The sequence below is a fragment of the Meles meles genome, chromosome 15 (genome assembly GCF_922984935.1).
Source record: "Meles meles chromosome 15, mMelMel3.1 paternal haplotype, whole genome shotgun sequence".
Classification (NCBI taxonomy): Eukaryota; Metazoa; Chordata; class Mammalia; order Carnivora; family Mustelidae; genus Meles; species Meles meles.
The window spans coordinates 35128544-35153107 of NC_060080.1; the positions used below are offsets into that span (position 1 = coordinate 35128544).

General features: G+C 55.0%; 2 protein-coding genes across 2 annotated transcripts; both read left to right on the forward strand.

The window, feature by feature from the left end:
• The first annotated feature begins 397 nt into the window (after window positions 1–397).
• On the forward strand, window positions 398–20786 carry ASTL (astacin like metalloendopeptidase). Its single transcript, XM_045979035.1, has 13 exons — window positions 398–443; window positions 1083–1208; window positions 3099–3160; window positions 4394–4484; window positions 4938–5055; window positions 5816–5997; window positions 8424–8505; window positions 8600–8754; window positions 13282–13707; window positions 19732–19887; window positions 20143–20220; window positions 20374–20532; window positions 20782–20786. The coding sequence occupies exons 1-13, from the start codon at window positions 398–400 to the stop codon at window positions 20784–20786; spliced, it is 1686 nt and encodes a 561-aa protein (XP_045834991.1).
• Window positions 20423–24038, forward strand: ADRA2B (adrenoceptor alpha 2B). The gene has a single exon (XM_045978634.1). The coding sequence runs from the start codon at window positions 20866–20868 to the stop codon at window positions 22204–22206; it is 1341 nt and encodes a 446-aa protein (XP_045834590.1). The 5' UTR covers window positions 20423–20865; the 3' UTR covers window positions 22207–24038.
• Window positions 24039–24564: the final 526 nt, after the last annotated feature.

Genomic DNA, 24564 nt, shown 5'->3' on the forward strand with positions numbered 1-24564 from the left:
TGTGATGTTTCCCTGCCCCCTGGTGGTGGGAGAGAACCTCAGACGATGCACACTCCTGAGTGGTACCCTTCCTCCCTGCATGGTGCTTTCTGCCTGGTTTCTCACCTTCTCCCCGACTTCAGCCAGGTGGGGAAGTATTTGACCAGGGTCCAGAAGCTCTGGCCTGGGCTGGGGTGGGGAACGCAGGTAGAAGCGGTAAAGGGCTGTAGGTGGCGTTGATGGAGCTGGGCTGCAGGTGGGGTTGGTTGAGGAGGGGCTGCAGGTGGGGGCTGCAGAAGCTGTTATTTAAGGGGTGGGGGGGCGGGGGCTGGCGACGAGGTGGGCTTGTCCTTCCGGGTGTCTGGGCTTCAGCTTGCTGCGGGGCTGGTCGTTGGGGCCCACCCCAGACTGCGTGAACATGGGCAGCCTCTGGCCATGGGTGCTGGGTCTGCTCTCTTTGCCAGGTAAGAGCTCTGCCTTGCCCTTCTCTTCTGGAGTTTTGGTTCCAGCTGCAGAGCATGGGTAGAGGAGGGAAGGGTGTGGCTGGAGCCCACAGGGATCCCAACGGGTCTGAATAGCTCAGAAAACGGGCTCTCCAGGGACGTTTCCAAAAGTCAGTTCCGAGGGGCGAAGGGCGCCAGGGGAGGCCTCCTGAAGATCCTGAACGCAGAGGGCCTGCCTGGCAGGAGGGAGCAGCTGTGGCACTCCAGAGGTCCCTGTTCCACTGGTGTGCCAGGCTGGCCTAGTCTGAGTCCATTTTCCAGAGGTCTGGACTGAGAAGAGAGGCACAGGGCAGGGTCCAGTCTAGCCCGCACTGCCATCACTGTGGGCATCTGAGGTCTATCCCCACCTCTCTTCTGCTCCCACACACAGATACTCAGAGCCAGGGGCTGCCTTTTGGAGCCCAGTGTTGGTCCCCTTAAGGGAGCTCCTTAAAGTTGTGTAGGTCTCGTCACCAGCTGGGACTGAGGACTACTTTCTGGAGGTGTGCCTTTGGGAAGGGCCTGGCTCTGGCTGTCTGATACCCCACTTCCCCCATGTCCTATTGTCCTCTTTTGCCAATGAGGGCACCTTGGGCATCATGGGTCCACACCTGTCCGCAGGTTTGATCCTAGGAGCACCCTCAGCCTGCACTTCCCCAGAAGCCTGTGGAACCAGCTTCTCAGAGGGCCTCAACCCCGAGGAGACCCAGACGTCCTGGGACAAGGACATCCCTGAGATTAACCAAGGTGAGGGCATGGTGTCGACTTGGGGACGGGAGGGGCTCTGAGTCCATGTGCTGTAGTAAGGACTGTGCTGAACACAGCAGCCAAGCAGAACAAGCTGGAAAGGTGCCCGTTTACTGGGCTCTAGAGGAGGAACCTTTCCTTGTTCTGTGGGCAACTTTTAAAAAAGTCTGTTTCTGTATCTTCTCTACTGGACTGTTATTTTCTAAGAAGAGAAAAGCCTGGGTTTTTAAACAGTCTGAGAGAAGTATGGGTCTTTGGGGTGCTCCATCTGGTGCTGAGGGAAGTCATTGTGGGTGTCTGAGATGGCAGCCATCTGGGGCAGGATTGTCCGCAGGTGTGAGCTGGGGGCGGGGTGGGCAAAGCCAAAGCCGCAGGAGGCCTCCCGCCTCCCTGTCCGGGGATCTCCGCTGAAGAAAGAACATGGATAACCTGGGATGAAGCTGCTGGGAGGGACAGACTGGAGTCCGGAGGTTGGAGCTGAAGCATTGGGGGAACTTTGCCTGGAGGGATGAAAATCTTTCGATGACCCTGTGGTGTGGCTCCTCTTTCTCTGTGAGGGGACCTGGAGCCCCAGTATGGCTGGGCAGGAGGAGGGCAGTGTGCCACATTTTAGTGAGTGTGACCGGTTCTAGGTAGCTAGAACGAATCTGGGGCTTCCCCGGCATTGATTTTCCTTTTTTCAGCCACCATAGAGGACAGTCTCAGCCAGGGCCGCTGGAGGCCCAATGGCTACCTGAGATGCGCTTTACTGGGAAGCACGTGCCATCCTCAGCTGCCGGGAATGTGGGCTGCTAAGGCCTCACAGCTGCAGGCCCTTGGCCAGGGATGCCTGGGAAACTACTCCCTCTCCTGCCCAGGGCAGCCCACAGTGGCTCATAGGGGCCATGGGGACAAGCGTGTAGTTCCTTTCGTGGTCCCGAGCTCCTGTGGGATGAGGCTGAGGCTGTACTCCAGCAGAGCCTGGGTCTTCCTTGCCTTCCCACCCCCCACCCCAATAAATTACTTGCAGGTAATTTATTATTGCAGGTAATGTCAGCTCAGGCTCTGTGTCTAGGGAACCCAACCTAATGCATCTCTGGGGCCAGAGCCTCTACCAGGACCAGAGCCTCTACCAGGACTCCTCGTAGGGCTGACCTTTTAGTAAGGAGGGTTGGGAGAAGGGCTGCCAGCTGTGGCCGGAGAGAGAGAAGCAGAGATAGGCTGATGTGGAGAGGGAGTGAGCCAGAGAGCCAGACTCACGGGCGCCGGACACCTTCCTTCTATGTTGGTGCAAGGGCCCTGGATATCCCACAGATGGGTAGGAATTAGGTGGTGGATGAGGAAGGACAGGAGATCCAGGGCATGCTCCCAGAGGGTGGCCTGAGCTGGAGAGGGGGAGGACGTAGGGGACAGCTGAAGAAAAGAAAGCTCCTGATTAGCAGAGAGACTCAAACATAGAGGGAGGGGTTGGAACTGGCTTTGCATGGGTTGGGGGAGCTGTGGACTGTGGGTTTTTTCTTTTTCTTTCTTTTTTTTTTTTTTTTAAAGATTTTATTTGTCAGACAGAGAGAGTAGGCGAGCACTGGCAGACGGAGGCAGAGGGAGAAGCAGGCTCCCTGCCAAGCAAGGAGTCTGATGTGGGACTCGATCCCAGAACGCTGGGATCATGACCTGAGCCGAAGGCAGCTGCTTAACCAACTGAGCCACCCAGGCATCCCTGGACTGTGTTTTAACAAGGGAGAGATGTGATTGGGCAAAGAAGCTTCATGCATGTTTGTAGACTGGAGACTCTTTCTCCAGTCAGAAAGGCCAGAGTCAGAAAGGCCAGACTCGGGGGTTGCTGCTGGGCCTGTCCCTAGAATCTGGATTCTGGGGGGCATGAATTCACCCACATCCCTCCCTTCTTCCCAGGGCTCATCCCAGAGGAAACCCCGGAGAGCAGCTTCCTCCTGGAGGGGGATATCCTTCGGCCAGTGAGTGTGAGCATGCACACACATGGGTGTGCATTACTTCCCAGAGAGCGTTAAGGACCTTTGAGTCCAGCCTCTGGTGTCATGGGGGCGTGATAAGTGAGGGAGTCATCTCTGTTGCTAGTAGCATGACAAATATCCCTTCTTGCTAAAGTCACAGGGAATGTTCTAGTAGGAATCAGCCAGACTGAATGGGAGGAAGGGTAACATCTACAGTGCTAACAGCAGTCAGGCTGGGAGGGCTTCCCGAAGGAGGGGGTTTGAGCTCTCAGGATCCAGCTTGGTATTCTATCCAGGGCAGGTGCTCAGAAAGTACTGGAATGAAGGAAGGGATGAGCACAGACTGGCAGAGGGGCTGGTGGGGCTGTGGGGAGTTGGTGGTGGGGAACCCCAGGGGTGGTAGCCATGGTCTGGGACACGCCCCCCCCCCCCCGGGAAGGGTGGAGTCAGAAAGGGAGAAGGCTGGGAAGGAATTGGGGTGACTTGGGTGGAGGGAGACTAGAATTCATGGTGTTTAGGAGAACAGGGCCATCTTTTAAGTGACTGGGGGGCAGAGGTATCCTCCTGAACAGGACAGTGGCCTGGTGAGAGCCAGCTGGTTTTGTTGGCTGGAGGCTGCCCACTGTTGGCTCAATGTGAGGCTGGGCTGCAGAGCCAAAGCCTAGAGCTGGTGGGTGGGGTGAGGCCCCTGTCCCCAGTCATCCAGTGAGGACAGGGAGGAAGAGCAGAATCCAGGAAAAATCTGGGGTAGACCTAGACCATGGGGCAGGACCAGCCAGGGTGCCACGAAGCCCATGCCTCACAGGGTTCTGGGTGGCAGAAGGATGAAAAAGGAGTTGCTAAGGCCATCAGCCCGAGAAGGACCCTGTCTCATCCTTCCGTGGAAGTTCAGGGATACTTGGCTGACTGTGGGGTTTCAGGAACGGGGCTGCTGCTGGAGCTCTGAGCCTTTCTGAACGTGGCCACCCTGGGGAGCTGGCACTCCTAGTCAGCCTCTTCAGGAACAAGTTTTGGGTTTTGTCTTTAGGCTTGACGGAATAAGATACAGATCCCTTCTGTAGACCAAAAGCTCCCGTTGTGTATTGTAGTTCACCTAGCAGGCCCCCGGATGTTCCACCCCTCCGTCCCCACCCTCCTATACCTGCGTCCTGCTTCTCGGGTCTTTTGGGTTCTTGGGGGCAAGAAGGTTGGCTGGCCTGTGTCCCCAGGGCTCCCTGAATGGCCCTCTCTCTTCAGAGTCCCTTCCAGGTATTCTCAGCGAGCAGCAACACGTGGCCTAAGAACGGGGGGTTTGTGGAGATCCCCTTCCTGCTCTCCAGCAAGTATGGTGAGTGAGCATGTGCACTCGGTCCTGGGGGCTGTGGGCCTCCCTGTTCTAGACTCTTATTCCTCTGTGTTGCCTGGGCTCCTGGGGTTCTTTCCTCTGCCTCTACTTGCTGCCACTACAAAAGAGCCCTCCCCCAAGAAGCTTTTATTCCTGAGCGCCTCTGGAGCTGGGAGAGCTGAGAGCCCAGAAGAGCTGATGGGACAGACAGTCCTCTGTACCCCCATCTCAAGGCCAAACGGCCCAGGGGACAGGGACCTACCCAAGGCTGCACAGCCAGGGCCTGTCTGGGACCCAGCTTCCTCCTCCCTCGACACTCTGGCTGCCCTTTCCTGACATTTCTATTCTGGAAAAATGCTTGGAGGTTCTGTTCCCACCCTGCATGCGGGCCTGCCAAGGGTTACAAGGGCTCTGGGGTCTCTGCTGGAGGCTCAGCCACGGTGTTGCCTCCCCCAGATAAAGCCAGCCGCGAGGTCCTCCTGAGGGCATTTGCGGAGTTTGAGCGGTTCACGTGCATCCGGTTTGTTGCCTACCGGGGCCAGAGAGACTTCATTTCCATCATCCCCATGTCTGGGTACGTGCTCAGGGGCATGCTTGTGTGTGTACAAGTGTGCATGTGTGTGTGTGCACGTGCATGCGTGTGTATGGGGTTTCCTCTGCGTTCTTTGGGGTTCAGCTGGGATTTGACCAAGCCCTCGTCTAAAGCCTGTCTCTGGGCCAGTTTTCCCAGGTCCAGAGCCATCCTGCCTACCGAGTGGTCTGTTGGGTGGGAGCTGGACCTACAGATACTTAGGACAAAAGGTGGAGAAGGAGGAGAAGGGGATGCTTGTCCCTCCTCACAAAACCTTCCTGTGAGGAGGCTTCATGGTCTGGGGAGTGGGTTTGGCTTCTGTGGGACCCACCTGGCCTCTGATCCGGGTTCTACCGTGTAGGAGCCAGCCGCCTCGACTCCTGAGGCTCTCCTGCCTTCTCTGAAATGGGGATGACGGCAGTACCCACTTCTAGCTTGTTAGGGACCAAAGATCATATGTGAAAGCATTGACTTAGGGACCCCTGCAATGGGGACGTTCATTCAGCGAGCTGCTTCCGTTATCGATGTTCCTTTCGATCCCTCTATCCTCCTTGTACCCCAGGCTGGGAATGGGAATTCAGTGTACCCATTTCACAGATGGCCAGGCAGTGAAGGGAACTTCAGGCCTGGGACTAGAATCTAGGATAGGGGCTACCTGTTGGTGCTCATTCATCTCAGGATGTTGTGGGGGAGGGGAGGGGGCCTGGATCTGCTCTGGATCTCTGGGCTGGTGTCTACCCCATGCACTCTTCTGGCCCTGCAGGTGTTTCTCCAGCGTGGGACGCAGTGGAGGGATGCAGGTGGTGTCCCTAGCACCTACCTGTCTCCAGAAAGGCCCAGGCATTGTCCTGCATGAGCTCATGCATGTGCTGGGCTTCTGGCATGAGCACTCACGGGCTGATCGGGACCGCTATATTCGTATCAATTGGAATGAGATCCTCCCAGGTAAGCCAAGTCGTGCACAGCACAGGCTGGATTGGGGATCCTGGGGTGAGAGGGCATGGGCCAGGGCCTGATCTGCCTGTCTGCTATGGGGAAGGAGGGGTTCCTACTTGCCTTTGAAACCTGGAGGTGGTCCAGATACTACTGCCCTGGGCTATAAGTCTTGCATCTGCCCACCCACAGTCCTGCCTGAGCTAGAGCATCACTATGTGCTTTGTGTCTCTCTCTCTTTTTTTCCCTCATGGTCATAGCCAGGCACCTGAGAATGGAGTTGGTGCTATCCTCTGACCCTTGTTCAGTCCTTCCTGCACCAGACGCTGGGTGGGCTTGGGGCAGGGGCTATGTTCCCTGGAAGTACTGGGCCATGTGTGCCACGTGTCTGATGCAGGAGGCTGAGGACAGCCCTGCAGGGGCTCAGTCCTTGTGAACTGGGCACCAATGGGCATGGGGGACAGAGGAAGCCCAGGGACACCCAAAAGGTGGCAGCGGCGAGCCAGTGCTGGTCTGGGAAATGGGCCACTGTGTGGTACACCAGTGAGCAGGGCCTGTGTGCTAGGTATCTGATCTCGGGAATGGTGGGGTCGCTTGCTTGGAGGACAGGGTGGGGGGGGGCAGGCTGAGTCAGAAGGTAAGAGTAGAGGCCATTGCTTCATGAGGGAGGAAAGTAGAGGAACTACATGATCAGGAATTTGGTCTGGGGGAACGTGGGGGGAAGGGGAAGGGTTGGAAGGCTTCCCGTAGGCGGAGAGCTTCTGGTGGGAGCGCTGCCTCTGCTGTTGTGAGGTGAACCAAGTGAAATGGGTGGGGGAGGGTACTCAAGAGACCAACATGCATGGAGCCCCCAAGAAAGGGTGCCATGTGGGAGGGACTTAGGTAGCACCTTATAATGAGACAAGGGATGGAGTTCGAGATCTGAGATTAGTCTAAGGAAGGGGATGATAACAGTGATTATACCCTGCAAATAGAGACTTTAATCCTTCCTAGTGCTCATGGGATACTTGGGAAAACTTACCATATGATAGGAAAACTTCAAATTTGAAAGCATTAATTCAACTGTTTTGATCATGATATAAAATAATAAAACCAAAAATTTCTTCTACTTGCAAATTAGTCTAAAAAAACAACAATAACCCTTTCTTTTAGCTCCAGGGTTAAAGAATTGCAGGAATTCTTAAAAAAAAAAACAAAAACAAACCCCAGCACAGTAGAGCCGATGGTTCTCAGCTAAATCAATGCTCAGGGAAAATATGTAGACTTAAATACTTCTATCAGTAAAAATAGAAAAAAATTAAGCATTTCAATCCAAGTTAAGAAAAAGTAAAGCAGGATGGAATTAAGTTAAAGACCGAAACTAACGAATTAGAAAACCAAGAGCACTCATAAACTCGAGTGGTTTTCTTTAAAAAAAAAAAAGATTATTTATTTTACAGAGAGATCACAAGTAGGCAGAGGGAGAAGCAGGCTCCCTGCTGAGCAGAGCCCGATGTGGGGCTCAATCCCAGGACCCTGAGATCATGACCTGAGCTGAAGGCAGAGGCTTAACCCACTGAGCCACCCAGGTGCCCCTTGAGTGGTTTTCTTAAGCAATTTTCCCTACTAATTAAGAATGAAGAAAAATGAGAATACATTTATATTCTGTACAGAACAAACTGCTAAGATATACAAACTAATGACAGTAATGAACTGGGGTGGGGAGACAGAAACTCAAAGGGGCTGGAGTGGGAGGCTTATTCTAGATCTCAACATCTTCTGACTTGAAGCAGATGAATATATTGCCTATTCAAAACTGTTTAATATCTTAAGGATTTTTAAAGGGAAGGGTGAAGAACTCTCTAGAGGCAAGTATGGCAGTGACAGGTGGAAAGTGAGTGCTCCGGCTAGTGGGGAAGTGCTGGACTCAAACCTGGGGGGTGGGTGTGCTGGCCCAGGGCAGAAAGAACAAGGTGGCTTGCTGCTGGGGAATGGGAGTTCAAGTGCAGGGGATGGGCTGGTGGGTCTTCAGAGCTGGTTGAAGGGTAGGTACTCTTTCTCTCGGGGGGTGGGGGGGGTGTTGAAGACACACAGTAGTGTGAGACTCCGTGGAAAGTGTAGGTTCTACAAAGACCATTGCATCTGGGTAAACTTGAGTGGAGCAGGAAGTGGAGGGCACTCTTTTTAGGGAGCCATGAGGTCCCTGTGCTTCCACATCAGCTAGTGCCGGTCTGGACCCCTCCTGGGGAGGGGAGGAGAAGGCAATGAAGGCACCAAGGATGCCAGGACCAGGGACTGGTACTGGGTGAGGGGCATGTCTGGGTATGGTTTCAGATCCCTCAGCTCACATAGGTTACAAGTTCCTGGAAGGTCCCTAACACCTAACCCCTCCCTCCCCTGCCCTCTTCCCCACCCTCCATCACCAAGTTTTGTGGTTGTTCTCCACCCCTGCCCCCCAGGCTTTGAAATCAACTTCATCAAGTCTCCGAGCAGCAACATGTTGGTGCCCTATGACTACTCATCAGTGCTGCACTATGGGAGGTGAGGACCCCCTTTCCTTTCCTTTTTCTCTTCTTCACTGCCCTGCCAGCCCCCACTGTGCTCTGGACTCAGGTCCCCACCTGCTGGGTTTCAGGTTTGCCTTCAGCCGGCGGGGGCTGCCCACCATCACACCCCTCTGGGCTCCCAGTGTCCAAATTGGCCAGCGATGGAATCTGAGCGCCTCGGACATCACACGGGTCCTCAGGCTTTATGACTGCAACCCGAGTGGCCAAGGCCCCCGTGGTGGAGGTGAGTGACAAGGGGCAGGGTGATCTGAGGAATCTGGAGCAGGTTCCTGTGGGCAGGGTGGCGTCCATGAGGGTGAAGTTGTAGGACTGAGGCTGCAGAGGGGAGCAGGGCGAAATCGTCAGGGGGTCCCTACAAGAGATGTAGAGAAAGCATTTGAAAATTCTTACTTATGATTAAAAACTCTTAGTGAATAGAAACAGAGGTCAGTTTTTTTTTGGTTTACTTGACAGAGACCGCTAAAGACAGAACATAAGCAGGGGGAGTGTGAGAGGGAGAAGCAGGCTTCCCACAGAGCAGGGAGCCAGATGCAGGGCTTGATCCCAGGACCCTGGGATCATGACCTGAGCCAAAGGCAGAGGCTTAATGACTGAGCCACCCCAGATGTCCCTACAGCTCACTTTCTCAACCTTAGCATGGGTACCTACCAAAAATCCAGAGTAAAAATCATGTTCAATGTAGAAGCGCTAAAATCAGGACCAAAACAAGTTATTTCACTATTGTCGCATCCGTTTGATGCTGTAGTGAAGGTCTTAGCTGTTGCAGCACAGCAAGAGAAATAATGAAAAGTCTGAAGATTGGGAAGGAGGCAGAAACTGTCAGTGCTCATAGATGACGATTATCTATATTGAAAGCAACACACCTATTAACAAACTATTGGAAACAATAGGAATTTTCTTATTTTGTAAAGATTTATTTTGGGGAGGAGGGTCAGAGGGAGAAGAGGAGAGAGAATCTCAGGCAGACTTCCCCTAAGTCTGGTGTGGGGCCTGACACCATGACCCTGAGATCGTGACCTGAGCCAAAACCAAGAATGAGATGCTTAATTGAGCCACCTAGGTGCCCCAGCAATAAGAATTTTAAAAGACAGTTGTATAGAAACTTCTATATGATTACATCAATAGTTGGAAAACATAATAAAAAAACCCATTATAATAGAAATAAGGTCCCAAGGAATCAATTTGACAGAAGTTCTAGAAAAAGTTCTATGGAAAATTAACCTTCATTAAAATCATGAAAGATTCTTAAATACATAAGAGATATGTATCCTGTTCACTAATAAGAAGACAATGTAAAAATGTCAGTTCTGATCTCTAGAGTCTGTCAGTTCCTACTGAAAATCCCAAGAAGCTTTTTGGCAATCTTGACAAGGTGATTCTAAAACTTATATGATAACACAAGAGGTGGGGCACCTGGGTGGCTCACTCGGTTAAGCATCTGCCTTCGGCTCAGATCATGATCCCAGAGTCTTGGGACTGAGTCCCAAGTTGGGCTCCTTGTTCTGCAGGGAGCCTGCTTCTCCCTCTGCCTGCCACTCCTCCTGCTTGGGCCGTCTCTCTCTGACTAGTAAATAAAATCTTTAAAAAATTAGAACACAAAAGGCAAATAATAGCAAAGATACTCTTGAAGAAAACTCAAGTGGAGGGACTTGCCCTACCTGATATCAAGACATATAGTTTAAAAAATATATTTGTACAAATGTATCCATATAAAATACAGGAAATATATGTACGTAAAAAATGTTTCTAGGATAGACCATTGCCCATTGAAACAGAACGGAGAGTCCATAATTGACTTCTACTCAGAAGTGGAGCCTTGATGAAGGGGCGTTGCTGATCATTAGGGAAAGAATAGACTAGTCACTGAGTGGCTCTCAGATGACTAGTTATCTATTAAAAAAAACTCATGCACAAATTCCTCTGATATATACAATACTTACATATAAATAGAATAAACTTTAGGGGGGAAAAAAACCATAGTAAAAACCTTCATGACCTTGGGATAGGTAAGGATTTCTTTAAGACACAAAGGAACCCATAAAACTGGAAAGATTCATGAATCCAACTGCATTAATATCTCATATGTAGTTATTCTAGTAAGACTGCTAATCAAAAGACAAAGAGAATATAAGTTACAAGTCAGAAGAGGGCTTTTGTAACACATAATTAATTGTATCCTAAACACATAATATATATTATATCGTTAATATAATACACATAAGAAAAAGCTGGAAGTACAAAGTAGAAAAACAGGAAGAGACCGAACAAGCACCTCACAAAGGAAACCAAATGAGAAGTAAACACGAGACCCTCAGCCTCCCTCACATGTGTGTGAGCGCCCCTAATCCCAGCTCTAGGAAACTGCCCATCTACGTTCTGTCTCTCTAGGTTTGCCTATTCTGGAAATTTCATGTAAATGGAATCCTGCAGTACAGGATCTTTTTTGACTGGCTTCTTTTACTTAGCATAACGTTCTCAGGGCTCACCCATGTGGTATCATGTAGGAGTCCTTCATTCTTTTATTGTCAAATGACACTCCATTGTATGGACATACGACATTTTGTTCGTTCTTCAGTTGAAAAAGATATCTGGGTTATTTCTACTTTTGAGCTATTATGGTGAATGCTACTATGGACGTTTGTATATCAGATTTTATGTGAACATGTGTCTTCCTTTTGGATCCTGTGTTAACTCCAGATTTAAGTGCTATGTTTCTCCAAGTTGGCTGCACCATTTTTCACCCCCATGAGCAGTGTATGACGGTTCAAATGTTCCCGTGTCCTTGCCAACACGTGCTATTTCCTACTCTTCAGACTATATCCATCCTAAGTGGGTATGAAGTGGCATCTCATTGTGTTGATTTGCATTTCCCTAATGATCTCTTCATATGCTTCTTGGTCATCTATATATGCTCTTTGAGAGCATATATGTATTTAATCCTTTTATCATCTTTTCATTGGGGTTGTCTATTGCCGAATTGTAAGAGTTCTTTGTGTATTCTAGATACATGTTCCTTATCAGACTTATCATTTGGAAATATTTTCTCGCATTCTATGGGTTGATGGTGTCCTTTGAATACAGACATTTTTAATCTCGATGGGGGTCTAACTTCTCTATCCTTTAACTGTGCTTTTGGTGTCCTATCTAAGTAGGCTTTGCCTAACCCAAGGTCCTGAAGATTTAATCCTAAGTCTTTTGCATGTGAGTATCCAGTTGTCCTAGCACTGTTTCTTATGCTATTCTTCCCCATACATCCTATCACATACTACATACATTTTTTTTTTTTTTTTGGTTAAAAAATAGATGATGTGGCAAGAGCTTGGTGGGTATTCTAGAGTTTGGACTACTATGACGAGAGCAGGTTTATCATGATTCATATTCATGATTCATATCATATTCAAGCATGCTTGGATGCTGAAATGATGACCCAATGGAGAAGGAAAAAAATGCACAGGGCAGAGGGAATAATATCTAGAACATTTGGGTAGGAGCTGCCCTTGGTGGTTGGGTCTCCGAGAACATCTCCGAGATTCCTTGGACCTAATGAGAAGGGAGACTGGAGCGGACATAACCTTGCATGTGGATCTTGATGTCCAGATGTATGGGCTTCTGAGGGCTTTGGTCACAAAGCATGACATGAGGTCACTGGCCTAGAGGTTGGGGAGAAGGCGATGGATGAGAAGGGAAAGGCGAGATGCTGCGGACTATTGGAAGGAGAAGAACCCAGCTAGAACTACCCCATAGCGCGGCAGGCGGGGCCGGGGCAGTGGGCGGCCAGGGAGAGGCACAGTGTTTGTTGGCAACTTGGTTCTCCAGGACTGGGATTTTGTGGGCACGGTGCTTGAGGGGTCTTTGCAGTGAGGGCTGTGGAGCCCAAGTCGGGTGTGGAGAATGGTCTGGAAGCGAGGAGGTGGCAGAGCAGGAGTGGAGGAGTTGTGATACTTAAACAAGAGAGCTTAGAAGTACAGGAGTGGGCGGCTGGGAACGGAGACGGCTGCTGTGGTGGTCTCTAGCACTGCCCAGGTGTGGGGGAGCGAGCTGGGACCAGGATGGGGGAAGACTCGCTGGCTGAAGCAGATCAGCCCTGAAAGGGTCAGTGTCTGTCGATGGAAGGTTGGGCTCCTTGTGAAGCCTTCCGTGCATGGGCAGGTGCGACAGGGGCGAGACGCAGCACCAAGGTGGTGGGGAGGGGCCTGGCCAGCTAGAACTTGAGCTTAAGATGAAGAATTGTCTAAAACTCCGGGGCCATGGTCTAGGAGTGGCCGTGAAGAGCAAGGCGGCCCCGTCCTGCCAAGTGCATGTGCCCGACCATGATGGAGGTAGTTACAAGTGCGGGAAGAATTTTGCAGAAGACCTCAAAAGTGGGGGGAGAGGCGGGGGGGTCGCTCAGTACAGTGGGCCCAGGAGGTGGGGGGACAGTGCCCTTGGTGCTATCAGCCCTTGGCTCTCCAGTGCATTGACCGTCAGCAGCCTAGGGTACGGGCGGGAGATCATGGAGGACCCCTGTGGTCTGACTTGCTGGTGGGGACTAATGAGACCAAGAGGGGAGGGAACGGGATGGTTCTGTGGTCCTTGTCTTTCAGTGGGAGTTGAGAATATGGGTCTTGAAGGTGTTGAGCCGGGGTGTGGCAGGCTGTCTCCAGTAAGCTGTGAACAAGGAGGCTGGCTGATGGCTCCGGGGCTCTACAGTGGGGCGGTGCCTTTTCCTCCTGCGATTCTGGGACATAACCTCCTGTCTTTCCTGATGCAGGGTTCCAGCCCCACAGCGATGGTAGGAGCCCTACTCCCGCCCCTAGACCATCCCTGCAGCGGCTTCTGAAGGCATTGTTGGCAGAATCTGGGAACCCCGAAGCCAGTGGCCCCAAGGCAGGAGGCCGACGTGTTGCTGCAGGGCCCCAAGAGAGCTCACATAGCTGGGAGCTCCCTGCACAGAGGAAGGTCACTGTGGGGGCCTCTGCTAGGCTGCCTCAGACCCCGGCTTCCTCCCTGAACTCCGGGCCTGGAGCAGGTGTTCCTGGTGTTCTAGAGATGTCCCGGCTGGCCCGAGTGCCCTCTGTACCCCCAACCACATCTCCAGAAGCAAAAGGCCAGCTAGTGCCTATCCAGGATGCTTTGGGGAACCCAGATCTGCCAGGAGCAGGTGTACCTGAAAGTCCTTTCAGGGGGATGCCCAGAGGTCAAGCCTGTGGCTTCTGTCCCCAAGGGGGAAGGGCAATTTCTGTCTAGAAGAGCAGGGTTGTGTAACCCCTGGCCTTTCAGGGCAGTGTCTGGTCTTCCAGCCCCAATCTGGTAACCCTGTCTGAGGCCTAGGACTCTCCCTCTGTCCCTTCCTTCCCCATGTGTTCTCCTGAGGGCTCCTGGGGACAAAGGGGACTTCTAGGTCTATCGGGGGAAGACAGGCCTGTCATGAGATGCCTGGTTCTGCCTGTTCTCAGCTTCTGCCCTAGCCCTGGAGGCTGCTGGGAAGGGGAGAGGATATTCTCCAGGGCTCCAGAACCCTGGGAGCCCTCCTGTAGGTGAGTTGCAGCTCCCCCAGCATGCTCAGGTTCTGCCCCTCTCTTTCAGGCCAGGACTCGGGGATCCTGTGGCTGGGACCCTGGGAATGGCCTCACATCCCAGGTGTTTGAGTGCTCGGAAACTGTAGCCTCCAGCTCTGCCCCCCAGGGGATTTCAGCTTGTTCCCCTGCAGTGCAGGGATGTTATGGGGGGGGGGGGGTGAGGAGGCAGGGGTGGAGGCCTCCAGCACTGCCAGTGGGGGAGCTCAGTGAGAATGGGAGGCCCTGGACCTAGGACTCAAACCTCCTCTTCCACCCTGCTTTGCCGTTCCCAGGAGCCCTCCCCCACTCCCCCCACCAGCCAGGGACTTGGTCACAGAGTCAAATTGGGAAGTCCCTGGCGGCTGGGAAGGGACTGGGGTGGGGTGTGTGTGTGTGGTCAACCTGTTTTCCTTCCTTCAGCAAAGCCCTGTCCTTACCTCCTGTTGCTGGGTGAAGGCTATTTCAGGAGTGAAGAAAGTCTGGGTGGGGGGGTGCTTACAGGCCAGGAGCCCCCCCCCCCCCCCCCCCGCCATCCTGGAGAGGCACTATTCTGGTTCCCTGTTGGAAGCCTGTGGAAGCCTTGCTTGGAGCGGGGGGTGGGGGCAGTAGGAGCCTGTGTCCGGGCCCTGTGAGGCCAAGCACCTCAGACATTCTGCGGGAAGGCAGAAATAAAAATTGGATATTTGCTCCAGGAACCGGGTGCTGGTCTGTGCATGAATACATTTAAGCCTGCTGACTGACCTGGGAGGGGACTTCAGGGCCTTATACCCACTTCCCGGGTTGGGGTGGGAAGAGGGATTCAGGGCAGCAGAGGGGCAGGGCTGAGGGAGCAGGGCCGAGGCTTGCCGTGTTTCAGTGCTAGGCAAGAGCTTGGCCTTTGCCTGCCTCCTGGGCCCAGTTTGGGGACGTGAGGACATGCTCCGGGGTGGCTGGAGCCTCTGCCCTCAGTCCATCTTGGGTTTCTGTCTTGAGTCTGGGATTTCCTCAGACTGAGCAGGGGCCTGGTCTCAGGTATTAGCATCAGGGAAAGATCATGGGTTGGGGAACACTGGATCCCTCTGCTTGCTCCCAGGCAGGAGAGGAGAGGGGCTGAGTGAGCCTAGAGGGAGTGAGGAGTGGCTCTGGCCCTGTTCCTGTTCCCACCAGGGTGACCATTCCCCTGGGAGATTCCCAAGCAAAGATCAGGAGCCTACACAGTGCCCCCCTTATCAGAGAAAGAAAGAAACTCTATGGGTTTCTTTTGGTGGTAGAGCCAGGCCTCTGGCTCTGGGCTGGGCTTTCTTGGTGGCCACGCTAGGTCAGAGGCCGTGAGGAGCTTTGTGCCCTGGACGCCCTCCCAGCTCTCAGACGCTGCCTGCCATTAGCCTCCATTAGGACGTGGCTTTTGGATTCTCCAGAATTTGGGTTCTCTAGACCATGTGGCTGGCCGAGCCTGGTGGCTCAAGGGGAAGAGTGCTTCCCCCCACCTTCTTTGGGGGTGACCAGGGTCATCACCAGGGTTGTCCTTACCCTTCTACCCTGAAGCCACCTATCACTACAGACCCCATCCCCAGGCCTGTTCCACAAGCCCCACCCTGCCTCTGTGGTCCAGCCTTGGTTCAGCCCCCGAAGCCCTGGTGTGGGGATTGTGCTATGGATGCGATGCTGGCTATTAACCAGAACCTGGTGGCTAGCCACCCATCCCAGGGTCCATGGCCTATTCCCTATTCCCTAATCCCCAACCACATAACTACGTGGCCTCACCCATCAATTTATTCACTTATTCGACAGACTCTGTTGAATTAGGTGCCAGGCTGACTCCGCTATGGGCACTGGAGGTAACATGGTGAGCAAGGCAGGACTTCCATTCTTGTGGAGTTTATTTGGGGGTGGACAAAGGATGGACAGTAAATATATAAAAGAAGTCATCAGGGATTTATAAATGATGGAGGAGGGTATTCCTTTAGGATGCTGGCATTTTAACTGGGACCTGAATGATAGAGACTACTCTGTGAACAATCCAAGGAAATAGCCAGTGCAAAGGCCCTGAGGCAGGAGGGAGTTAAGGTCAGAGTGGAGGGATGATGTATGGTGGGGCAGGGGAGGCTGGCAGGACAGGGATAGAGAGGGATGATTTTATTCCAAGAGCAACAGGGAACAGCTGCTGGAGGATTCTAAGGAGGGGAGTGATAAGTTAGAAGCTTTTAAAAGCCTTCCTGGATGCTCCGTGGAGAGTAGACTAGAAGCAGGGAGAACAGCGGGGAAGCATTATAGTTGTGCAAGCCAGAGCGATGGGGCTGTGGAAGGGGGCAGAGTAGGGGATTCTGGAACATGCTTTGACAGTTAAGGCAATCACACTTGCTTACAGGATACAGGGGGTGAGGGTACCACATACAGCACGGCAGAGACCTCAGGGGAGGTGAGGGAGGGTGTGGGCTGAATGAGCCTGGAGTTCAGGGCAGGAGATGGACTTCAGGGCATCCTCAGCATCTAGGTGGCTATGGGGCTGGATGAAATTAGTAAGAGTTTGGGTCCAGAAGACAAGGGACCCCAGGACTGAACAGGGATGCTGTGACCTGAGGGAAGCATTATTAGTGTTTTGTGCTTCATAATTGTTGCAGGGGCTGTCCTTTACTTTGTAAGACGTTCAGCAGCATCTTTGGCCTCTACCCACTAGACTCTAGCAGCAACCCCTTTCCTCCTGTTGTGACCATTAAAAATGTCTCCAGGTGCCAGACTGCCCAATGTTCCTGGAGGAGAAGGGGCAAAAAAAAAAAAAAAAAAAAAATCCTGCTCAGTGAGAATCCGTGATTAAGAGTTTGGGGGAGAAAAGGAGGCCAAGAAGAAAGGGGTCGCCTCGAGCCTGCCACGTTCTCAGGGAGGGGAGCATTCTGTGGTCTAAAATCTTGCGGAGAAATTAGGAGGACACACTTGGTGTGGAGTCAGGAGTCACGAATGACCCACCAGGAGTAGATTCAGTGGAGGGCAGGGTGTGAGGGGATAGAGATTGTGCAGAGAACGGTTTAAGATGGTGGCAGTGGCAGGTGGCACAGAGGGCTTCTCGGGGAGGGGACGTGACGTTGGAGGGGGTGACTGCAGGAGCAGAGTCCTGGAGGACAGGAGAGGGTTTGAAATCCTTGCAGAGGTCTTGCCTTCCCAGCAGAGCTGGAGCTTGGGTGAATGAGTTTGGGGGACTTCCTGCCTATGGGCCTTCATCTTCTAGGTGGGAGGCAAAGTCATGTCCTGGAGTGGGGGAGGGCGTGTGGGCGAGGAGGATGAGCAGGTTACTGATCCTGGGAGGTGGGGTGGAAAGTGAGTACCCTAGGGAAGTCTGAGATGTGTGGTCATGACGTTAAAGTGAGGCCAGCTGATGCAGGGAGTGTTTCGCTCCAGAGGAGTAGCTGCTCCGGCAAAGCCAGATGGCTGATTGAGGTCTGCCCGGGCTTGGGGTTTTGTCAGGTGAGGTGTGCTGGAGGAGAGGGTGCCGGACTTGCATTGTGGAAGGCATGAATCAAGGGACTGGGAAGGCGGGGAGATTGGGGCCTATGGGGTGGTGTGAGGAGAGGGCCCTAGGGATTTGAAAGGTGGGGGCTTCTGGGGAGAGCTGGAATGTGAAACCCAGTTGGGCCCCAGTCTCGTGGAGCCCTGGCACAGGAGAATCTGGGGCCAGTCTTGGCTCTTAGGCCTGGATAAGTGGCTCCAGGGCTTTCAGCTAAGGTGTCCCCGTGTCCCTAACTGTTCCCACGTCTTTGGAAAAGATGGTACTAGGTAACCTCCCCCCCACTCCTTTCCAAGGACATCCTCTGGGGACACCTTCATTTGGGCACTACTGGAGAGAGGCTCATGTATGTCCCCCACTGGGGCCAGGCTGTCACTCCCCCTTCTCATTTAGGGTTCTTGGCCAGTACTGGGGACAGAGAAGGGATGTGTGCTGCCGTCCACCAGCATCTCAGTACTTTTCTGGGTGTGACCATGGTACTGTGTACACGGTGTCAAAGAACTTGGAAAGCAGGGTACTTCTTTCTCCCTGGAAGGGTGGTGGGTGAGAGGTGAGTGGGCCTTGGAGAGTGGGAGGGCCACAAAGCGTAGCAACCAGCTCCTGGGAAGGACTGGAGATGTGGGAGCTCAGGGCATGTCCAGGGACCACTAGGTAAGCTGGTGTGGCCAGGATGGCAGGCCAGTGCCCCGCTGGGCTGCTCTGAGGCAGCTCCTACCACTGGTGGAATGGAACGACAATGGAAGGTCAGCTCTAGTTCGGGAATAGCTGAAGCTATGGCCTGAGGCTCAGTTTCATGCAGGGCTGGGGCCAGCAGGCAGCCCCAGAAGGTGTGTGTGAGTGCACACAGCTCTCCACAGCTGCAGAGAAGGGTGGGAATCAACTTATGTAATGGCTTCCACTGCCCCCAAGAGCCCACTGCACATCTGGGAGGTGGGGCTGGGAGGTGGCAGCAGATGACACAGACCGTGGGGCTGTGGCTGAGCCTCACAGATGCCCGTAGACTGTCCCTGGCTGTCCCCACTGGGGCTTGGGCCCAGTAGGGCTTAACACTTGGCGGATCCGGAGCTGGCTGACTGGGGAAGGCCCAAGTGGAGGGAAGGGGCAGGGGACAGAGTCTGAACAGCTCAGACCACAGCTCCTTCGGGGTCCTGGTGCCTTTCGAGGAAAACTTGGGCCAGGAAACAAAGGGCTGATGCTGACTGCAGTGTCTGGGGAGATACCCTCTGGCCCCTCAGTGTGAGTGTGGTTGGAGATGGTGAGAAAGTGGTCCCTCAGTCCAGCCTCCGGGAGGGGGCTGCTGAGGCTCCTCTATCTCTGACCACCCAGGCCCAGGCTCAGCCCAGCCAGCAGGTGGAGGTGCAGCTGTAGAACCTATCTCTGGAGGGGCTGTCGGCTCCCACCATCAGGCTGTGGGCGCTCATACTTCACAAAGGCGCTGAGTAGGGTGGCGGGAGGCAGGGACAGCCCTGGCTCAAGGAACCCTTCCACCCCTGCTGTGTGAGGCTGGGGAAGGGTGAGACATTGTGGGCGCTGTGAGGTCATTCCCTGGTCCCATGAAGACGGAGCAGGGAGGTAGGAAGGTCCAGCACGCATGCCGTCTCAAGTAAGGTCCGTTAGAGGAGTCCTACTTTCTGGGGTGGCTTGATGCTTATTTATACAGAGGATGTCCTGCAGAGACATGGGCTATAAATACAAGGCCTGAGGCATGACATCAGGGGCTCTAGGAGTGGTGAAAAAACGTGCTCTTGAGGCTGCCCAGGCGGGCGCAGGTGGCAGTGGCCACAGGGAGAGTAAGTAGGGCTGAGGGTGCCAGAGGGGGAGCCTAGGTTCTTGGAGTCTGGCATGGGGATGGGATGGGGTGGGTGGGGTGGGGTGATTCATCTGAAATTTCTTACCCGGCTCCTTCTACAGCCACTCCAAGAGGGGTGTGACTATGTGGGGGGAGTCCGCAGGAACGCGGGGTGTGTGTATGTGACAACATCGTCAAAGCGATGCTCCTCCCTGCCTCGCTACCCCTGAGACCTACTTTTTCTCTGAGCTGTGTTAAAAAGCTGAGATTGGAATCCAAGCCAGTTTTCGTCTTACCTCTTTGCCCTTAGTGGAGGAAACCGAGGCAGCGGTGGGGGTTGGGGTGGAGGCGGACAGCGGAAGTCCTAAATCTTTGAGCACTCCCCTGCCCCACCAGCCTTGGGAACCTCGGTGCCCGCAGAGCGCGGCGAGGACTACCTGCACGCGGGCGGCAGCAGGGGGCGCTCGCAACCCGGCCACGCGCGCCTCCCCGGGGCTCTGCAAGCCCGACGGAGTCCGATCGGGGCAAGAAAGCGCTTGGAGAAGGGGCTCCGTACAGTCTCCCTGTTCTCTCCTACTCCTTCCCCTTGGCTTCCTTCTCGAACGCCGGGAAGGTGGTGTGGTTCATTATGGTGCGGTGCCCCAACATACCCACCCAGCCTCTCCTTGGGTCTCCTGCGCGGCGGGAGGAGCGATCAGCCGGAGCCCACGGTCCTCGATCCCGGTGCTCCGAGCGGGTCTGCAGGAAAGAGGTCCCGCCTCGGTCCCAGCTCCCCGCCGTGAGAACCAGCCCTTCCACTTCCGCAAGGATCCTTCCCGGAGTCCCGAAGACCCCAGATGACGGTCTCTCGGACCTCCCGTGGCTGGGAGGCCGGGAAGAAAACGGGTAGGAGAGCCAGGGCGGAGGCCCGCGGCGCGGGGAGGCTGCGGCAGGCGAGTCCTCCCTCCAGGCGCACCTTCCACCCATCCTGGGTCTGCCCGCCCGCCCCGCCTCCCTCCCCTCCTCCCGCTCCCGCCTCCAGTCTCCTCCCTCCTCCAGCGCGCTCGCTCTCCACCCATTCCCCTGCCGCGGCCGGCTGCCTGCAGGCGCGGTTCCCGGCTAGAGCCTGCGAGCGGAACCGGCGCCTCGGCCTCTGCGCCGCTTCCCACCATCTGTGGCGCGACCCCCCGGCCGGTCCGCCGCGCCCCGCGTCCCAGCGTAGGTCCAGCAGCCTCAGAGCGGGAGGGGGCAACTTTCCCCCGGTCCCGGGGCGGGGCGGGGCCGGCTACGGGACAACTTGGAAAACTTCTCCGGGGGTGACGGCAGGGACGCCGGGTGCTGGTGGAAGAGGATGTAGGAGGGCGGTGGCTGGTCCCAGGCATCCCTCGATCTTCTAGGCCCCCGTTCGGCCTGGCCATGGGGCTCCAGCGTCTTCCGCGCAGCCAGGGGGTTGATCCTCCCGTCTAGCCTAGCTGGGTAGGGCAGTGCTGTCGCCCGCGGAGCACGCGCTGGGCCAGCGGCGACCCCTCTGGCCGCGCGTCCCGCCCCGCCATGGACCACCAGGAGCCCTACTCCGTGCAGGCCACCGCGGCCATCGCGGCGGTCATCACGTTCCTCATACTCTTCACCATCTTCGGCAACGCGCTGGTCATCTTGGCTGTGCTGACGAGCCGCTCGCTGCGCGCCCCGCAGAACTTGTTCCTGGTGTCGCTGGCGGCTGCTGACATCCTGGTGGCCACGCTCATCATCCCCTTCTCACTGGCCAACGAGCTGCTGGGCTACTGGTACTTCCGGCGCACGTGGTGCGAGGTGTACTTGGCGCTCGACGTGCTCTTCTGTACCTCGTCCATCGTGCACCTGTGCGCCATCAGCCTGGACCGCTACTGGGCGGTGAGCCGGGCGCTGGAGTACAACTCCAAGCGCACTCCGCGCCGCATCAAGTGCATCATTCTCACCGTGTGGCTCATCGCAGCCGTCATCTCCCTGCCACCGCTGATCTACAAGGGCGACCAAGGGCCCCAGCCCCGTGGGCGCCCCCAGTGCAAACTCAACCAGGAGGCCTGGTACATCCTGGCCTCCAGCATCGGGTCCTTCTTTGCACCCTGCCTCATCATGATCCTCGTCTACCTGCGCATCTACCTGATTGCCAAACGCAGCCACCGCAGAGGTCCCAGGGCCAAGGGGGGCCCCGGGGCAGGTGAGTCCAAGCAGCCACGCTCAGTCCCTACGGGGACTTCGACCAAACTGCCTACCCTGGCCTCGCTGGTGGCTTCTGGGGAGGCCAATGGGCACTCTAAGCCTACTGGGGAGAAGGAAGAGGGGGGTACCCCTGAAGATCCCGGGACCCCTGCCTTGCCACCCACCTGGTCAGCCCGTCCCAACTCGGGCCAGAGTCAGAAGGAAGGCGTGTGCGGGGCATCTCTAGAGGAGGAAGCTGAAGAGGAGGAGGAGGAAGAGGAGGAGGAGTGCAAGCCTCAGGCCTTACCAGCCTCTCCTGCATCGGCTTGTGGCCCACCCCTGCAGCAGCCACAGGGTTCCCGGGTGCTGGCAACCCTACGTGGCCAGGTGCTCCTGGGCAGGGGTGTGGGCACCACGAGTGGGCAGTGGTGGCGGCGGCGGGCACAGCTGACTCGGGAGAAGCGGTTCACCTTTGTGCTGGCCGTGGTCATTGGCGTTTTTGTGCTCTGCTGGTTCCCCTTCTTCTTCAGCTACAGTCTGGGTGCCATCTGTCCGCAGCGCTGCAAGGTGCCCCATGGCCTCTTCCAGTTCTTCTTCTGGATTGGCTACTGTAACAGCTCGCTGAACCCTGTCATCTACACTATCTTTAACCAGGACTTTCGCCGTGCCTTCCGAAGGATCCTTTGCCGCCAGTGGACCCAGACGGCGTGGTGAGCCACCTGCCTGCCACCCGCATGGGGTTGGTGCCAGGTGGCACCCGGTGGCACTCTGATTCTTGCCCCCTTTGTGGCCACCACCCTGGGGCTTTCTGGTTCCTGCCTGGGTCTAGCAGCCCTCATCTTGGGAGCTCCCCGAGAGGGGTAGGGGCAGGGGTGCTCACCGGGGTCCATTTGAAGCCTCCAAAGCCAGGCCAGGATAGAGCCCTTCCCTCCCCGTACCCCAGACCCCTGCAAGCCAACGGGAGGGCTTTCCTTCCTCAAGGACCCTGCGTTCCCTGACTGGTCACTTGCTTGTGGTGTTTGTTTCGCATCTTCCCCGGGTAGAGAGCAGGAAGCCAGCCTGCCACTTTTCCCAGAGGCACCTGCTGCTGAGGGGGAGGCAGGATTGAGGGATCCATGCTGGGTGTCTGTGGTCCCTGTCAGGCGCTGGGTGGGGGGGGGGGGTTATGGTCTGGCACTGCTTCTGGGCCTTCTTCCCTTTCCATCTACTTCTGGATTCATAGCTCCTTTAAAGGCCAGAACCTTTTCTGGAATCATTTTCTTCACCCGGCTCCCTCTGGGAGGTGGGCGTGTGCCGGTGGATGCCTCACCTTGGTGGGGTGGTCTGGGGGCCTGGCCTCTGCCTCAGCGGGAGATCCCTGATCACTAGCATTCACCTCCTGCAAAAACCCCCGCGACGGTGGCTTGCCGCCTACTTGCTGCAGGGAGATGAAAGGCTTTGCTGAAAGCTTTGAGCGCCATGCAAGAACACACTAGAGAACCAGAAAATGTGATTATTTGGTGATATAAAAATCCCCTTTCTCTGTGTTTACCACCACCTGTCTTCCTGTATAGACTTTAATTCCGTGCCTGGGGTGTTGTGAATTCTTACCCCAAACTGGAAGTGGGGAATGGTAGAGAGAACCACTATTTCAGTCAAAGGATTTTTCGAGAACATGTTCTCACACCTGCAAGGGTTTAGTTATTATGCCGCATGACAACTTCTCTGCATTTTCACCCACACCACCAAGGGGCTTTTCAGTGACTTGGGCCCCCCAGTTGGGGAAAAGTCTTTTGTCATCAAAAAGACTAATTGTTTTCCCAAGAGGGCTAAAAATACCCATGCCATGGGAGCAGTCTGGGATGAGAACCTGGGGTGGGTGACCAAGCCCCCCAGGTGGGGTGCTAGAGGCTCCTGCAGGAGCCTCCCACCAGAGCACCCAGGCAGGTCTCCAAGTTCCCAGTGGGTCCCTGTGATGTATAAGCGACCCTCCTCCAGATGGGATGGGGGCCGGCTGGCCATCTCTGACCCAGCCACGTTGCTCCATCCCATGGATGGGGCTCCAGGGGCCTCTCTGTCTTGGTTGTCACCCCATTCCTGGGACCTGGCACCCAGAACACTGGGGAGCATTTGAAGGACGTTTCCCATTCTCCAAGGAGTGCCTGGCTTGGACGTGAAAGCAGGGGGCAGCTAGCACGGGGCTGGGGCTGAGCAGCACAGGCCCGCTGGGCACTCTGATGGGTCTGGCCAGATCTGGAAAGGTGCTGAGAGAGTTTTCTGGGAAGGAGAGAATGGAGGGGACCAAAGAGAGTCCCTCCTGGGGAGAGGGGCTGTCTAGCTCCTTCCTCAGTCTCAGGACTGAGTCTCAGGACTCCCTCACCTCAGGGTGAGGCCAGGGCGTGGCTTTGGGGCAAGACTGTGGAGGCTGGGCCCAGGGGAGTGGCTGACTTGTGACATCTGCTAGCGGGTCTTGTGTGTGTCCCATGGGACTTGTGCTATTGTGGTTGCCTGTGGCCCCCCCTTGTTGTGATATGCAGGTGTTTGTTGTCATTGTTGTTTTTTTAAAGTCTGAGCTATTTTATCAATAAAGGATATTTTGTAATAAGTGAGCTGTGTCCTTGTTGCCCAAAGCTTGGAGGAGTAATCATTATTTCTTAGCTATGCAGGTATCTTGGTATCTCTAAGCATCTCTAAGACCCCTCCCAGGGTCTGTGCCCACCTGCTCGCCTGCTTTATCCACTCAGCATCCCTTATCATTACCAGCTGGTGGGACGACAGTGGCCAGAGAAGCCTGAGACTGGCTGCCTGGCTAAGGGAGAAGGACTTCTAGGAGGAGGGGGCCTTGGGGCTGAGTCTTGGGGGAAGAGCCAGAGTATACCAAGAAGCAAGACAGGAAAGGTGTTTTGGGCAGGAGACGGCATGGGCAAAGGGTGCGTTTGGTGGATTTGTGACAGTTGGAGCATCAGCGTGGCGATCACATGCAGCCACTGGGGGCCAGAGGAGGGCGTTGGACACCACCTCTGGGGTGGGGGGGAGCATGGGGAGGAAGGGCAGGAGGGCGGCCCCCTTCAGGCTCTCCCACGATAAGATTCA